This window comes from Punica granatum, chromosome 3 (assembly GCF_007655135.1).
Source record: "Punica granatum isolate Tunisia-2019 chromosome 3, ASM765513v2, whole genome shotgun sequence".
Taxonomy (NCBI): domain Eukaryota; kingdom Viridiplantae; phylum Streptophyta; class Magnoliopsida; order Myrtales; family Lythraceae; genus Punica; species Punica granatum.
This window is the reverse complement of record NC_045129.1, coordinates 5,709,197-5,727,439: the sequence shown is the minus strand read 5'-3', so window position 1 is coordinate 5,727,439 and position 18,243 is coordinate 5,709,197. Positions and strand designations below refer to the sequence as shown.

The following is an 18,243-nucleotide window of genomic DNA, read 5'->3' as shown; positions in this document are numbered from 1 at the left end:
GGATGAAAGGACCTTCGTTGGCGGGCTGGCCATTCTGTGGCTTCATGGGCAGGCCAGAGGAGGTGCTCAAGATTCCTTTCCATGGGGGCCCATATTACCGAGGCAGGCCCATTGTGGCCCATTATGCTTTGTTTAGTAAACAAGTCTCTTTATATATGCATCCTCGGCTTTGAGTTTCACCACTTTTGCTTGCAAGGGAAGCCTATGACCGACCTCATCAGGGAAGAATGGGAAAGATGAAATAAATGGATGCAGTAAATCTTATTGATAAAAATCGAACTCGTGATTAATTTATTGTTCTCAGAAAATGCCGTTTCTCTGAACTTAATTTATGTACTACACTTTGTTTGCTCTTAATTTTTTCGAACTTGCATAGAAAAATGGTTTTCATGGGCATCCCTTTAAAATATTTTGATACATATTATGATACTCTTTTGAGAAAGGGGTGTACTTTGTTATCAAAAGGTTTCAAGTTCGATTTTTGTTAGAAAGACTATTTATACCTCTTTATTTAACTTTTCATTTCTTTTAACTTGGTCAGTGAGTCTCTTTTATAATCGAAAAAAATTGATGCTCTTTGCGTTTCGGCCCCCTCAGCCACCCAAAAAAGAAAAAATAAATGATACTCCTATTGATAAAACCCTACGTTCCTTTCCAGAGTTTGGCAAACCGCTTATTCCCATATTACTTCACTTACACATGCACACTTGATGGACAGCTATACATCAAATTATGGCTCATTAATGAACTATTTTATTCGTTACTTACAACTTGGAATTTTTCCTATAGGTAATTACAACATGAAATAAAATATCAGTAAAATATCTCCCTTCCAGCCAACAATATGGATCCCTTAATAAATCATCAATGAAGAACAAAGAAGCTCTTTATATTGTCACAACTACCCTGTCCTATGGTAGAGGGGAGCACAAGTTAACGGTATATAAGTATTAATTAATTATATATGTAAGTATTAGTTAATAAAAATGAGAAAATATATATATATATATATATATATATATATATATATATATATATATGTTTGTCTTATATGAGAGGATGGAGTAGAATCCTAACTCCGAAACCAGATGAAACCTAAATTGTTATCTCGACCTTTTTCACTATGGTATCAGGAAACCTAATGGATTCCGACCAATTCAATCGACTCGGATCGGCCCACTAAGGAGTAAGGCTCTCTAAGCATGGATTTTCTCAATTCACAAGACTCAAACTCGAGACTTTACTTAAGAGAAATAAGCGGTGAACCGCTGGTACCAATCCACGTAGGTTGATTGTTATCTTGACCTTTTAGTTTGGGAGAAAGGTCTCATGCTCTTCATACAATTGAACCATATATTTAATTTAAGCAATATGCATGTGAAGATTTAATGCTATGGAAAGATAAAATGAAGGAACGCCGGCAAAGTAATGTTGTATCAATTCATTGATGTCGACACCTGTCACATGTCTACGCAAAATCGATTGTCAAGTAATGGGAATTACGCTTACTTAGTGCCAGAAGGTCACGAAGAAGGTTGTTGGCGACTTGATTGAAAGCCCTAGTGAATGGTGGCCGTAGCTATCGATAACGGGTCCAAGAATTTATAGACCACAAGAAAGATATCTGCGTGCTTGCAATTCTTAAATGGTTGATTACTTATCATCCAAGATTTCAAACGTGTGGAGTTTTGCTTCAATGCACCGCGGGAAATGTGGCCACTCCACGGTGCCCATTAAGTCAAAGCAATTTGTAATTAATTGAGTGAATTAATTTGGAAGAAATAATTAATGATGAGCATGAAAAGGTAGAGGAGAAGCTATTTATTTGTCTCTCTCATCACCAGCTTACTATCATATAGTAAAGGACAGCATTTAATTAGCTCGAGAAGATATTAAGTGGTTCCTCCTGTCTTGTTGGCCAATTTACTAAGAACATGTGGATACCCCAATCTCATGATGAATAATTTTCATCATGACGACCTGAGGGAGGTGCTGAGCTGAATTGGCAAATGCCCCGTCTTTCAAGATATCAGTTGGTGAATTTTGCTTGCCAAAACTTGTACGCACGCATTAAATTTCTCTGTGAATATATCTACATATATAGGGATGGATCGAGGAGAGGTGGGCTGAGGAGGGCAATGAACTCCTAAAATTCCGATATTCTAAGGAAATTTATATATCGTTCTTTAAATTTTCATGAAATTACTGTTATTCGCCCACCATAAGTTGAAAAGTTTATATTCTTATTGCCTCTTCGGGAAGCTGGCCCCCTCCCCCGAGCTAAATCATGCCCATCTATATATATATATATCGGTTCCGTCTTGATTATGAAATATGGATCTTAATTTAGATAATTTTATCGATCTTTCTTCCAGACTCTCCATCTGGCACCTTGATGTCCTAATAAATAAGTAACTATCTTGTAAAGCAATTAATTAATATGTCTCGACCATGAAAATTTGGCATGAGTTCCCGAAAGGAGGGAGCTACAAATAGCGACAAGCGGCCCAATCAGGATCATTTCTTTCCTTAATTAATTTGCAAAAAAAATAATCTTAATTAATTTTTTTGTTTCACTATTTAAACCCTAAGTTATGATACTTTATTTTATAAATCTTTTCGGCTCTTTTTTTAAAAATTGGACTCCAAAAATATTTAAATTAATTCTCAACTCGTAAATTTTTTGGATAGATTTTGTTCCTCTTCAAATGTTATGATGCAAAATTGTGGGCAATAAATTATATTGAACAAATTCTTTTTTACTTGACACTTACTCTAATAATGATGAAGAGAATGTAACAAGAAATTGTAAATTTACTAAACTAAAGAAAATGAAATAGCTCTTTAAATTGAAAATTATATGTTTTTAATAAATTAAATTCAAATAACTTAATAAATGTTAAAATTCAATATATCAGAAGACCTTATAATATTCTGTTAGAAAATCTGTAGCTTTCTCCGAGCATGATAAGCCCTAATTAATAAGTTTTCGTTAAGTTTGTAACTTTTTATTACTATTTTATTAATTAACTTCCGATTTCCACATATTTTTGGTAGGAAAAATATTTTATTATTTCTACGCGATTTTATTCTCAGTTAATTAATATGATCTAGTTCACATGTGTATTAAAAGATATTGAGAAAAATCAGTGACCATTATATCACAAGTAAAAAGATATAAAAACTTAATAAAGTTACGGTAATTTTAAATTTTGTATGCTCAGTCTGTAAATTTGAAATATAAATATTTTTAATTAAATTACTTTGTGACAACGCACTAGTTTTTCAGTCAAGTTTTATATAATGAGGTATTCATTTTTTTTTCCTTATTGGTTTTTGTTTGTGAAAAAATTAGTTTAGTGTCAACCCCAGTTTAAGATTTTGTTTTTTTTAATAAGGAGAGTATGCCAAGTTTAGTTTGACTGATTCTCATTGTTCACATAAACAATCATAGGACAATGCAGTAACTAACAAGTCAACCATTCACACAAGAAAATGCTCGACAGTGGCAAATCTTGAATGCATGTCATCAGTTTCTATTTGCAAAACGGCGACCAAAGCAGGACAAATAGTTAACTACGCGACTCTGATGAAAGACTGAAAAGTTCATTAATACAGGAAAATGAGAAAGATATGTCCCCTCTCCCTCATGGAATTTTTTTTTTTGAAATACGGGGCCATGACCCAAATACATTAAAAAAATTAATAATTATAATGCGAGGCATAGTAGTCTTTACAATATCTTCGAAGAGAACAAGATTGAGTCCAGAAGGGCAGCGCTAGGTCTGTGCACACCAATAAGGAGTGCTAGCGCATAATTGACTAATCAATCCGCACATGTATTACCTTTCCTATAAACGTGCTCAACCAAAACTGTCCAATTCCGATTAAAGTAAAGCTCGCGGATGTCTCTAGCTATTGGCATCATTAGCACCACCCTGCTCCCCGTTCAAAACGAAGAAAGGAAACGACAACCTCAGAGTCGACTTCGATTACTATCTTCCTGGCTCCCAAATCCCACACAATGGTATTTAAAGAGATTTAGAATGTTTGGGAGAAATCCAACCTACTGTTCATAGGTTGTGTACTGATATTTATACAGTAATTGTGTACAAGATTCTGAATACAAGTATGGAAAGTGTATCAAATTTATTATATACAATTAATGACTTGTTATCTACGACTATCCTTCATTATACTCCCCCGCAAGCGCAACGGGGACGGAGCAACGTTGAGCTTGGACCTAAGTGCCGAGAAGCAAGAACTAGTAAGTCCCTTGGTAAGACCGTCAGCAAGTTGATCATCTGTGCTGATGAAGCGGATGAGCAGCTGCCTGTGAGTTACACGCTCGCGTACAAAATGATAATCAATTTCAATATGTTTTGTCCGAGCATGAAATACAGGATTTGCTGTGAGGTAGATAGCCGAGATATTGTCACACCATAGAATTGGTGGACTAGATAAACGAACTCCCAATTCCAAAAGTAAGGATTGAATCCAGATAACTTCGGCAGTAGCATTAGCCAGACTCTTATACTCTGACTCGGTGCTGGAGCGGGCTACAGTTCGCTGCTTCTTGGAGCTCCAAGAAATCGGATTGGAACCAAGAAAAATAGCGAAACCACTGACAGAGCGACGATCATCGGGATTGCCAGTCCAATCTGCATCAGAGAAGCCATGCAGGGAAGATATGGGGCCCGGTTTAAAAAGAAGTCCATAAGTAATAGTACCCTTGAGATACCGAAGAATGCGCTTTACCGCCGCCCAGTGAACCGTAGTAGGTGTATGCATGAATTGACATACTTGGTTGACAGCAAATGCAATGTCTGGTCTCGTGAGAGTCGAATATTGAAGACTCCCAACAACACTCCGATATAGAGAAGGATCCTCAAAAGTGTCACCATCATGGAGAGAAAGACGAGCACCCGAGGCAACAGGCGAACTAATGGGCTTGCAATCCAGCATGGAACTCCGCAAAAGAATATCATGAATATATTTTGCCTGAGTGAGATGTGGCCCTGGCTTGTCAAACGTAGCCTCCATACCAAGAAAATAGTTGAGCGGTCCTAAGTCCTTCATCGCAAACTCCTGATGAAGAGCAGTCATTAGTGAATCAAAAGGAGCTCCCGGAGTTCCTGTGAGAATAATGTCGTCAACATACACAAGAATGAGAATAGTGTAAGTCCTGCTTCGTAAGATGAATAGGGACGAGTCTGCAATGGAGCCAATAAATCCCAAGCTTAGAAGAAAATTACTCAGACGTTGGAACCAAGCGCGGGGGGCTTGCTTGAGACCATAGAGAGAGCGTCTCAGGCGACAGACATGGTCCGAACGGAGAGGATCGAAAAATCCAGGAGGCTGACTCATATAAACCTCCTCACTAAGATGACCATGGAGAAAAGCATTCTTCACGTCCAGCTGTCTGATAGGCCACCGAAAAGAGACAGCTATAGAAAGAACAGCTCTAATGGTAACTGGCTTGATGACAGGGCTAAAGGTCTCTTCATAATCGATACCTTCCCGCTGATTAAAACCCTTAGCAATAAGACGAGCTTTATACCTATCAATGGTGCCATCAGCCTTCTGTTTGATCTTGGAAACCCATTTGCAGCCAATGATATTTTTCGAAGGAGAAGCAGGAACTAGGTCCCATGTATGATTATTAATAAGAGCTTGGAACTCCTCTTCCATAGCAGCTCTCCAATGTGGATCCTTTTGTGCTTTAGAGAAGGTACGGGGTTCCTGTAGATCAGCAGAAACAGAGAAGGCAGCTGGATGCCGAGATATGACAAAACGAGGAGCAAGAAGAGTCCCATCACGAGACCTAGTTACCATAGAATGAGTCCTCTGAGGAGCAGGATTATTAGCCTGAGCAACCCGTGCAGAGTTCGTAGAATCATCAGACTGATTGATGACTCGAGAAGCCGGAGATGTAACACCACCATTATGTCCAGGAGAATCTGCAAGTTCAGGAGAGCCAGTATTTCTAGGAGGATCACCTTTATTATTAGTGGACATTGGTACGGGAAACATTGGAAGAGGGATGTCAAATAAAGATGTGTCTGTAGAATAGGTATTATTAGGGGATAATAATGGCATACCTGGAGCATGTACGGGTGAAAAAGGAGTCTGTCTGCAACCCGCCGGGACAGATGACCCAGAACGATATGGGAAGGACTGCTCATCAAAAATCACTTGGGAGGATATAAACATACGACCAGATACTGGATCTAGACATTGATATCCCTGATAATGAGTGGGATAACCAAGGAAAACACAAGGGACAGACCGAGGCTCTAATTTATGACGAGTATAGGGACGTAGGTAGGGAAAGCAAATACACCCGAAAACCTTTAAGGTAGAGTAATTTGGAGGTCGTGCATAGACAAGCTCAAATGGAGACTTAAACTTAAGTGATTAAACAGGAAGACGATTAATGAGGTAAACTGCAGTTTCAAAGGCATAATTCCAGAATTTTGGAGGTAAAGAGGCATGGAAGAGCAAGGTAAGTCCCATTTCAACAATGTGTCGATGCTTACGTTCTGCAGAGCCATTTTGCTGAGGGACGTGGGGGCACGAGATACGATGGAATATGCCATTGTTCTGAAGTTCAGCTTGAAAGGCGTGAGAGAGAAATTCCTTAGCTCCATCAGACTGTAGGAATTTGATTTTGCGACCAAATAGATTTTCGACCTGTAAACGAAAAGCATGAAAGATAGACAGGGCTTCGGAGCGGGATTTCATCATATAGAGCCATGAGAATTTGTTGTAGTCATCAAGAAAGTGAATATAATATTGATATCCAGTATGAGAAGTAATAGGTGCAGGCCCCCCAGATATCAGTATGAATGAGTTCAAGAAAGACATTGCTTTTATTATGAGTAAGTGGAAAAGAGCGGTTCACAATTTTCCCTTGTTGACAAGCGAAACATATATGACCACTGTCATCATTATTCAATGAAACAGACGCAGGTAAAGCACGACGAACAATAGGAAAAGAAGGATGTCCAAGACGTTGATGCCACAATGTAGCAGACTTGGAGGTAGTAAGGAGAGCATGTGGAACACGGGTACATCTGTCTTCCGGTTGGAAACAGTACAGGCCATCTTTAACTGGTCCCCGCATTAGCTCCCGGTGCGTGTGAAGGTCCTTTACAACAAAGAAATCAGGATGAAGTTCAAAGAAGCAAGTATTGTCTCGAGTGAATTTAGAAATGGAAAGTAAAGTTTTAGAAATTTTAGGACAGTGAAGAATATTTTTCATGTGTAGAGGACGAATATAGGATGGAAAATAAGAAGAACCCGTGGTTACTACGGGTATAGATTTACCATCTCCTGAGAACAGCTGGCTCGATGTTGGATAATCATCCTGAACATGCAGATTTGCCAGGTCAGTGCTGATGTGATGAGTGGCTCCTGAGTCAACATACCAGTTGAGATCATGGATCCCTGCATAAGAGGCTTGGGCAAAATGAGCATGCCCATCATGAGTCTGACAAAAAAGAGCAGAATGTCCAACACGGTTACAAATCTGACAAATCAGATTATTAATAGGAGCAGCTGAAGGCCCGGTGCCATATGGAGGCCCATGAAGAGATGGGCCGGGTTGGATGTTCTGCTCAATAACCGGTGGGCCGGAGAGATACGAATACTGGGCCGGTTGCGAGCCGGGTTATGAAATTGACCCGATTGCCAGGTCTGACCCGATTGCCATCCGCGTCCTCCTCCTCCTCCATTTCCTGCAAAATTAGGGTTTCCGCCTCCCTTGTTCTTCCCTTTTCCTCCATTGTTCTTGTTCTTTCCACCCTTGAAATTACCACGTCCCTTTCCTCCATTTCCGTCGGAGTAATGCACTTCGACAGGCGGTGGTCCGAGAAGTCCTGAGATCGGTGCCATGACCGATTGTGTCACGGTGGAGGCAGAAAGGCGTCGAGACTCATTATGAAGGAGGAGATTGGTAAGTTCATCGGTTGTCATGGCAGTGAGAGACGGAGAGAGTGCGAGAACTAGCGGTTCCCAGTCTAACCCGAGACCTGTTACAATGGCTCGATTAATTTGCTCAGATGATTTTGGTTTTCCGATCTGAGCAAATCTTGTTGCTAATTGTCGCACTGAATTGATGTATTTCAGTACTGTCTTGCCTTCCTTTCGCAGATCGCGCCATTGCTGTTCAAGAAAATCAATTTGAGCTGCTGTCTGTGCAAGAAACATAGTCTCGAGTGCGGTCCATGCTTCACGGGAAGTCTTCAGACCGACGATATTGCAGCCAATCTCTTCTGTCACAGCAAGCATAATACAGGTAATAGCAAATTTGTCTCTCATTACCCATTGCCTGAAAGCTGGATTGGGAACAATGATACCATCCCTTGAAATTGTTTTCTCTGGAGTTGGAATATCCCCTTCGACATAGCCAAGTAGATCGTAAGTTTCCAGTAGTGCACTCATAATGCCCTGCCAGAAAAAATAATTATTGCCATTTAGTTTAACCGGTATGGTGGGGACTGTTGCAGGTAGAGGTAGGAGCTGATTGGGATTGATTATTTCGGTGGAAACTGTTGCAGGTAGAGAGTGAGGTTGACTGGAATTGATTGTTCCAGAGGTAGAATTGGTTAAGGCAGAGATTGAATCAGCCATTGAAAACGATGGACTGTGATTGAGAATTGAAAGAAAGAAGATTGAAGGATGAGAAAGAAGAAAATTGATAATGCCCGATCTAGGGCTCTGATACCATAAAGAGATTTAGAATGTTTGGGAGAAATCCAACCTACTGTTCATAGGTTGTGTACTGATATTTATACAGTAATTGTGTACAAGATTCTGAATACAAGTATGGAAAGTGTATCAAATTTATTATACACAATTAATGACTTGTTATCTACGACTATCCTTCCTTATAGTATTTAATCAACCTAAACTTCTATTATTCTTTCGCCCAACAAAAGAAAATTCCCTTCTTCGCCCTACTATTACAACTAATAATACTAATAATAATAATCACATGTAATCTACGAGCAATACGCCCGGTTGCATCTGAAATTTGCTTCTAATAATGAATCTGCGTTTAGTGATATAGCTTGCTTTTTTTTTTTTTAGATTCTTTAATGTAGGACTTTCGAATTCAGAGTTTCATCCTCTCATATCTGCACATACGTACACGTGTATGATATAAGGACATGATTATAACTTGTTGATTTTAGCTCTTGATTCCGTCTTGCCTTTACCACATATCAATATAATGACTATGTCGATATCGTGAAGATCATATCCGCATGGATATCGTGCACAAAAAATGGAAAGGCGAAAAGAGACGTTTGCATATGAAGGTGACAATTTAATGCATGATATTATATTATAATTAATACCACCAACACTTTTTGGTTATTTAGCCCTAAACTTTGGTGAAAGGGATCAATTCAATTTGTTGTCTATGGCATAAAAACAGAGGAATGATTACTGGGAGCAAGAAATGCACATGCTTGTGGATATACATTAATCGATACTTCCATTTCGGGCATTTAAATATTTCATAATCCTACTTTTTTTTTGGGGTGGATCAAGTTCCAATTTTATACTCTTGATAAAGAATCTCATTGTCCATTTTTTTTAAAATACAAAGAGATTCATGTACTAAATAAATAAATATGCAGAGAAAATAAAAGGGTATGCTATATCCAAGAATCAACCTCAAAATCTGTCTGTAACTGCGTTTTGCCTCTTTATCTTCTATTGCAATTTTTAGTTATAAATAATATTTGCAGGTAAAACAGTAAAAGAGTACAGATGTGTTAAATTTAAGAAAATACTTTAATTATTTTGTAATTCAAAGGGAAAAAAACAAAAAGAGAAATACTTAATTGCCTATTTCTTTTTTCTTAAAAAAAAAATTCTTTTGGAAAGAATGTCCTCATTCTTCGAAAACCATATATCTCCCCTCCTATAAATCGCCGTGGCCACAAAACGATCGACCTTGGCTTAATTCCATAAGCGCAGATACGGCCTTATCATAAAGAGATATGCCATGTCTAGCCTCATTCACTGCTCCAGCTAATTTGTCTCGATGAGGCCAAGGCTCGCGATGCTGACGTGGTCCGAACTATAAAGCAAAAGACTAAGAAGCCAGAGCCATCGATCCTCATCATTTAAATATCCGGATGGATGCTAGAAATCATGATGGTTGGTAGAGCCTGAAGATGTTTAGGATAAATGATATAGGAAGAGGCTTCCTTCGACTTACATTCAAGAAGATTTTCCCTCAAACAAGTCCTCGAATATTTCCCATGCCTTTTTCAAACTAATACTTTCATATTATGATATATTCATATCAAAAGTTGGGTCGGTGGATAAAGTTACTCATCAGATTGCATCAGATTGTAATAACCATGCTCATGGAGAGTATCAGCGCATGACGGACCCAGAATTTGGAATTAAGGGGGAACTCTTTGAGGAGAAAAATTGGGTGATAGTTTTCATGAGTTATGAGAGGTTAATATAAGAAATTTTATCAAAATTAAATAATAATATGTAATTTTTCTTTTACTGTCTATAATTTAGGAGGGTCGACTGCCCCCTTCGGTCCATCCCTATCAGCACCGACCGTTCTTTGACTAATCTATCGATGTAGGCAATCGAATATCTACATCGACTTACTTTAGAGGAATTAAATGTCCACGTGCCCTTGTGTTAAAAGTTATTAGATTGCACAATGATGCAAGGCTTTGAACATGCACATGAGGATATCTCTTTGCAGAGTTCTAGTAAAACTTGAAATGATGTCTCATTGACCCCTTCTAACTACTAAAGAAAAATGTTCCAGATACTCTTAACAGTCCAAAGGTAACTTATAACATAAATAAAACCGCGGGATAACATAAATAAAACCGCGGGACATTTTTAACTCATTAGGTGCCAAATTAATCTGGGGTCAGAAGACGGGTTCTTTAGTGACGTATGTTCAGTCGATTTCAAGCTCTTTATACTCTAAGTCGTATATACAGTCATATTCAACTTTTGGAAAGCTTATGAGCAACCTAATTTTAAGAAATTTTTATCTTATTTCAATTTTTTTTTGTATGTACTCTAGCATGCGAAGTTCAATGTATCTCCACCAATTCAATTCGAACCGGGTCTATCTATTAAAAGATAAAAGCGTTTTTCTCAGTACGAGTTTTCAATATTAAGAGTGTTCTAATTTAAATTATTATTTAAGAGATATAAATGTCAAACCATTTCGTGAACCAACTCATTTTTTTTTGTATGCTTTTTATTCTTTTTTGGTAATGAAATTATTGGATTTGATTCATTATCCATCTCTCTTACTTGCAGAGGGCTTCTTCTCTATAGTATTTGTCTCTCTCTTTCTATAAAAGAACATCCTAAACCTTCGCTTCACCTTTCAACCCCAAATAAACTCTTCTTCTCTATTTTTATCCTACCCAACCTTCGCCACCACAAACTCCCCTTCCCTCCCTCCCATATTATCCGTGCCTCCCCCGCCGGACCTTCCCCCATGAAAGATCACCGGCGACCGCCGCCACCACCCTCCGCCGCTGCCGCCGGTGAGCCTCCGCTCAATCCACTCGACCGCCAGCAGTGCCCCGGATCCTCGGTCTTCAAGGCGTCGGATGCACTCCCCCTCCCTCTCTACCTCACCAACGGGGTCTTCTTCGCCATCTTCTTCTCTGTGGCCTACTTCCTCCTCCACCGGTGGCGAGAGAAGATCCGCACTTCCACCCCTCTCCACGTCATCACCCTCTCCGAGATCGCTGCGCTTGTGTCCCTTGTCGCCTCCGTCGTCTACCTCCTCGGCTTTTTCGGGGTCGGCTTTGTCCTGTCCTTCGTCTCCCCTGGTCGACCCTCGCATGAGGACACCTGCTGGGACATGGACGAAGAAGACAAGCAGCCCTCTATCATGTGCCCTCAGGTTGTTAAAATTATATCTTAATTACCTGCCATACTCGTATTTTCAAAAATTTTATTTTCGCATCAACCGAACTCAGTACCAGTTTTTTCGAATTCTAAGCACTCGCATGATCGAGTTTTACTTTTGATGCCATCCATAGTTGGTGATCCAACTACGTGATTATCGTATTAATTTTTTGTTTTGTCTGTACTATTACGCGGATATGAAATGACCTAACATGCACAAGACATCATGTAAGAACATATACGATCCTAAGATGATAAATGCAACTGACTCACCTTACAGGTGGTAAATGCCGAGAAGGTGTTCGACGATCAACTGACGATAATAAGCCCGGATAAAGGAGAAGAGGCGAAGAAGATGCTTTCCCAGGAAGACGAGGAGATCGTGAGGTCAGTAGTGGAGGGTTCAACTCCATCATACAGCTTGGAGTCGAAGATCGGGGACTGCAGGAGGGCGGCTGGGATAAGGCGGGCAGCGGTGGAGAGGCTGACGGGGCAGTCACTGAAAGGCCTGCCCCTGGATGGGTTCGACTACGAGTCAGTGCTAGGGCAATGCTGCGAGATGCCAGTGGGGTACGTGGTGGTCCCGGTGGGGGTGGCGGGCCCGCTGTTGCTTGACGGGAGGGAGTACACTGTCCCGATGGCCACCACGGAGGGCTGCCTCGTGGCCAGCACCAACCGGGGCTGCAAGGCCATCTATGTATCGGGTGGGGCCACGAGCACGGTGCTGAGGGATGGCATGACGCGGGCTCCGGTGGTCCGGTTCGGGTCCGCCAGGAGGGCCGCTGAGCTGAAGCTCTTCCTAGAGGAGCCCGACAACTTCGACTCTCTCGCCGTTGTCTTCAACCGGTTCTCTCACTCCTCACTCTCTCCCCTCTCACTTTTTTTTTGGCTTATAAGACATTTTTATTTAAATGATTAAAACCATTTGATTAATTGAGGAATATTTCTTACCAAAAAACAAGAAATGCAGAAAATAACAAAATTAATAAAACTTGTTTAGTCCCATATATGAAGAGAATGGAATCTTTTGCGTGAATCACTAAAAATACCAATAACACTTGCATATAACATAGTACGTATTAGGTGTCAAATTTAGTAATATCCACCTCTACTTTTTTTTATGTATTTATTTGTGCATGCCTCTATTATGTTTCAATTATAGTTCTATCTGTATCTAATGATGGAGAGAAAATACCGAGATTTAATCAAAAATAAAAACAGAAAACCAACAAATACATCTCCGGATTAGTATTTTTGTGAAAATTAGTAAGTATTTCACATCTTTGGCAAGATTTCCTCAAAAATTAATTGGGAAAAAAATGATAGGCGGGCACGACATTGCCCTATACAACCCTTGTCTCCCATAATATTTCCAAAAAGGTATTTTAACATAACTTAATTATGCTTGCAACTTTTTATAATTACTTTTTGATGGATAAGAAATCTCTAGAAATAAATAAAATAAAAAAGGATATTATGATAAACATTTTACTATTTGCCCCAAAAAACAAAGATTTCATTATCAAACTTTACTTGACGACGTTATAAGTTTTGCTTGAATAACTACAAACATAAGATCATATAGAATTTGGTAGGCGAGAGCTGTCGTGAATTTTGTCACATATCCAAATCCTTGATGTTGACTTGGGTTTCTTCTTCATTTTCACCATTTTTCCCAAAACCAGTATTTATTTTATGATGTTGATATATCCTTATTTGACTCCAATCTCTTCGCCCGCTTGACTGGGGCCTTGTCTGATTTTTCCTTATACCTACCCGTTTTTTCATGAAATTGATTGCTAGCAAAAGCGATATATATATTAAAAGGGAATGGGCTAGTTAAGTAAAAGACACGACTTGTGCTCAAATTCTCAATTGTAACATGATCTTTTAGAAATAACACAAAAATGCACGACCTTTCATTTTAGTCTCAAATCTAGCACACCATTGAATATTTCGTCAATTCTAATGGTATTGGATGACTAGGCATTAACAGTGTCACGTGTCAACATATTATTTAATGAGTGGACCCCACATTTTTTATTTAATAAAAATAATTCTGAAATTTAAAAAAAGAAAAAAGAAAAAGGGGAAGAGTCGAGCTAAAGCTAAGGAGGAGAGGGCCGACGAGCCAGCAGTGGTGGCCTCGATCGGGTCTCCTTTGTCTTCGGCCGCTAATTCCCCTTCTTTTTTTATTTTCAAATTTATTTTTATTAAATAAAAAATGTGGAGTCCAATCATCGAATAATATGGAGACATGTGGCACAGTTAATACATAATCAACTAATACCGTTAAAATTGACGGAATATTTAACGGTGTGCTAAATTTGAGACTAAAATGAAAAGTAGTGCATTTATGTGCTATTTCTAAAAGGTTGTGCTATAATTGAAAATTTGAGCAAAGGTTATTCCTTTTTATGTAATTAGCCCAAAAAGAATTATGTGTTTAGAGTTTTTGTGAGAAATATAACAAAATAATATCTTCAATTAAGGCTCAAGAGAGAATTAGATTTTTTTTTTTGGTGTATATCCTATATTTAGGAGTCCAATAGACCCCAACTAATTTAGTTCGAGTTGGGTCGGATTAAGGAGATAAAATTATTTCAGCATAGATTTTTTTTATTCACAATACTCAAATATGAAATCTTATTTAAAGAGAACAAACACTTAACGTATTGAATCAATTCATGTTGGTGGAGAGAATTACATTTACTGCACCGAAAAACAGAGAATTAGATTTAGCCCATCAGCTGAGAACACATTCATCGCTAATATTGTCCTAAATCAAATATTTTTCTTCGTCACATGACAAGCTGTGATATTGTCTTAATAAAAAAAATAGATATCGATATAGATTGATTCAAGCGGTTCGGCGCTTATTCTTCTTAAACAAAGTCTCAATTCAGGTTTTGTGAATGGAGAAAATCCATACCGAGAGACTTTTACCCTTTTAATGGACCTACCGGCTCGAACTGGATTAGTCGGGGTCTGTTAGGCTTCCAAATACCTAAGTACACACCAAAAAAAATAAAAAAAATAAAAAACGAAAGATTAACTACTCCCGGTATAATCACACTTTTGCATGGTAATTAAAAGTGCAAATAGTTATGACATTTTAATCTAATTTGTGATATGAAATTAAATTATTTGCAGGTCCAGCAGGTTCGCAAGATTACAAGGGATAAAATGCGCAGTGGCGGGAAAGAATCTGTACATGAGGTTTACGTGCGGCACCGGAGATGCCATGGGCATGAACATGGTCTCAAAAGGCGTCCAAAACGTCCTCGACTTCCTCCGGTCCGACTTCCCTGACATGGACATCATCGGCATCTCGGGTAATTATAAATCAGTTTGATAAATTCATCCGGCGTGGTCATTTATTAAGAGGCTTGAAATGAAACTACTTGTTTTGGGTTCGATATAGGGAACTACTGCTCGGACAAGAAGCCGGCGGCGGTGAACTGGATAGAGGGGCGGGGGAAATCAGTGGTGTGCGAGGCAGTGATCGGGGAGGACGTGGTGAAGAAGGTGCTCAAGACCACCGTGCCCGCCCTCATCGAGCTCAACACGCTCAAGAACCTAACTGGGTCCGCCATTGCGGGGTCTCTGGGCGGGTTCAATGCCCATGCCAGCAACATCGTCTCGGCGATCTACATTGCCACCGGGCAGGACCCTGCCCAGAACGTGGAGAGCTCTCACTGCATCACCATGATGGAGGCCGTTAACAATGGTCGGGATCTCCATATCTCCGTCACCATGCCATCCATCGAGGTAATAATGCTTGCAATATTTAAAGTTTGGTATACACAATTTGAAGGTTATGATCAGGCCGGATAGTTATTGTATGTAACACGGCCTTTAGATAACGTGATCTTATATTATAGATCTATCCAATATAAGTCTATTAAATTAAATATCATAATTAATACTTAAAGATATAATATATATTTATAATTAGAATAAATGAATCTCGATTCAAATCATGATCAGTGAATTGAAATAATGATTTACGGTGATATGTGATACATGCAATGTATCGATCACGCGTAGATGACGGTTGAGATAAATATAATATCGCACACTCTCTTCATATTGTGTAACATAAAAACGACAAAACACAAACTGGCAGAAAGATTCTGCCTTTTTCATACTAGAAAAGGAAAAAAAATCAGATAATAAATTAATCATGAAATTAGTTGTAATTTCTAATTTTAGACTGTGTCATTAGTAGGGGGCTGTGGAATTTTTTTCTTATACTCCAGTAATTAGAATTCACTTAAAGTACTTTATAAGAAGAAAAATTCACTAATAAAAATTAGGTTCAGTTAATATACTGAGGTATCTTATATATGATTGGAAATTTAAAATAGATAATATCGCCTACTCTTCAAATTTTGTAACATAAAAACGAAAAACACAAACCTGCAGAAAGATTCTGCCTTTTCATACTAGAAAAGAAAAAAAAATCATACAATAAATTAATCATGAGATTAGGTGTAATTTTTAATTTTAGACTGTGTCATTAGTAGGCAGCTGTGGAATTTTTTTTCTTATACTGCAGCAATTAGAATTCACGAAAAGTACTTCATAGTAAAAAAAATTCACTAATAAAAGTTAGCTTCAACCAATATACTGAAATATTTACGTCTGATCGAAAATTTAAAATAGGTAATCAGGGCATGCTCTGTCCCCAACATGAAATGTTAAGTTTGCCCAATTTCTTTGTCGTGTACAGTACTTTCAGAGCAATTTATTGATTCTCTGCATGTTATGTTATATATCAAACAGGTGTGAAACTTTCAGAACATGTATCTATTCAATTCAATTATATAAAGTTCAGATTAATAAGTCAAAATAATAGAATCCCACCTGTCATGTTCTGCCTGTGACTTGAATCTTATTAAATAAAGAAAGAAAAAAAATGCAGGTACAAATGTAGAAAATTCTTCTTTTTTATTTTTGGGTGGAATAGAAAATTCAATTTACAACCTGAAGTTTGCTCCGTATGTCTCGAATCATGAACTTGAGCCTCAGTTGTCTCAGCCTGCACTTATGATCTAACAGTTATTCGATCTTACAATGTGTCCCAGATTGCTAACACCGCCAAGTTGTAAACCGAAATGGTTCGAAAGTGGAAAACATTATGAAACCCAAGTCGTTGAGCGTGGAATATTGAACTAAAGATCCTCTAATATCAGCTTGAGTAGCAAAAGAAATGCTGGAATTTTGAAAAAGTCTGATAACATTTTAGTGTTGATGTTCATACTAGGAGAGAGGGGTTTGATGTACCTCATCTATGGTCATCACGAGTACAGTCGGCCGCGTCGACTATAAGGACACTGACATTGGTCGGCCCTAGATAAATGAAATACCTCAAACTATAGGGAGCAAATCGTGAAGTCTTCGGACCCAAGGACTCCATGAAATTAGTGTTATCATCATAGAGGCAAGAAAAATGGAGCCCTCGTTTGCAATCTGTTGGTTAATTAATAGAGTGCGTTTCAGTTAGGCATTAATTTCTGTTTCTTTGCCATGGTTCAGGTGGGCACAGTCGGGGGCGGGACCCAGCTCGCGTCGCAATCAGCTTGCTTAAACCTGCTCGGAGTTAAGGGGGCGAGCAAGGACTCGCCGGGATCAAACTCGAGGCTACTGGCAACCATAGTGTCGGGGTCCGTCCTCGCGGGCGAGCTCTCCCTCATGTCTGCCCTTGCAGCCGGGCAGCTGGTCAAGAGCCACATGAAGTACAACAGATCTAGCAGAGACATCAGCAAGATCAATGGCTCCTAAATGGATTCGTAATAATCAGATTTAGACCCTTTAATTAATTAGTGATTACCGAACAATGTCTCTCGATCAATGATATAATCATCGGGAAATATCAAAGAAAGGGAAATATTTCAATGGGGAAAATAACAAATTCCAAAGAGTTCGAATGTCTAGATCTTCTTAAGGAGTTCAATTGTCTAGATCTTTCTCTTTTTTTCTTTTTTCTTCTTTTTTTTTCAAATTTCTTGTCTCTCGTTGTTTTTTTTTTACGTAAGACATGCGAGTGGGAGGAGGGTAGATCATCTAGTTGCCTTTTCAAAGAAGAAAAAAAGATGAATATGAAGAAAAAATCAAACAAGTGTAAGCTTGAATGGGAGAGTTGTTGCTTCCGTTTGTAATTTCACTATGAATCCCATCCGTCTTACTGTTGCAAGTGGCCCGATAAGAAGTTACCTCGGAAATTAGGAATCCCGGGTCTCCCGGTTCGTGTTAATACGCCGATCCTGATTCCATATCCATGTTACTCATATGTTGTCAAAAACGTGAGGGCGT

General features: G+C 38.8%; 1 protein-coding gene across 2 annotated transcripts; it reads left to right on the top strand.

The window, feature by feature from the left end:
• The first annotated feature begins 11,344 nt into the window (after positions 1–11,344).
• On the top strand, positions 11,345–18,124 carry LOC116199997 (3-hydroxy-3-methylglutaryl-coenzyme A reductase 1-like). 2 transcript variants are annotated; one of them, XM_031530633.1, is made up of 5 exons: positions 11,345–11,920; positions 12,206–12,771; positions 15,079–15,260; positions 15,350–15,696; positions 17,195–17,393. In XM_031530633.1, exons 1-5 carry the CDS (start codon positions 11,507–11,509, stop codon positions 17,207–17,209), a joined length of 1,524 nt encoding a protein of 507 aa, XP_031386493.1. In that variant the 5' UTR covers positions 11,345–11,506; the 3' UTR covers positions 17,210–17,393. The 2 variants fall into 2 exon arrangements, with proteins under 2 accessions (XP_031386493.1, XP_031386492.1); XM_031530632.1 differs by lacking the exon at positions 17,195–17,393 and adding an exon at positions 17,467–18,124 and having other exon boundaries at positions 11,351–11,920.
• The last annotated feature ends 119 nt before the right edge of the window (positions 18,125–18,243 follow it).

What these genes read in the sequence shown, in the direction of transcription:
- LOC116199997 (XM_031530632.1), top strand. Translation starts at nt 11,507, where the DNA reads ATGAAAGATCACCGGCGACCGCCGCCACCACCCTCCGCCGCTGCCGCC. An exon ending in CTCGCCGTTGTCTTCAACCG is followed by an intron (nt 12,772 to 15,078) that starts GTTCTCTCACTC and finishes AATTATTTGCAG; the next exon opens with GTCCAGCAGGTTCGCAAGAT. An exon ending in TCACCATGCCATCCATCGAG is followed by an intron (nt 15,697 to 17,466) that starts GTAATAATGCTT and finishes GCCATGGTTCAG; the next exon opens with GTGGGCACAGTCGGGGGCGG.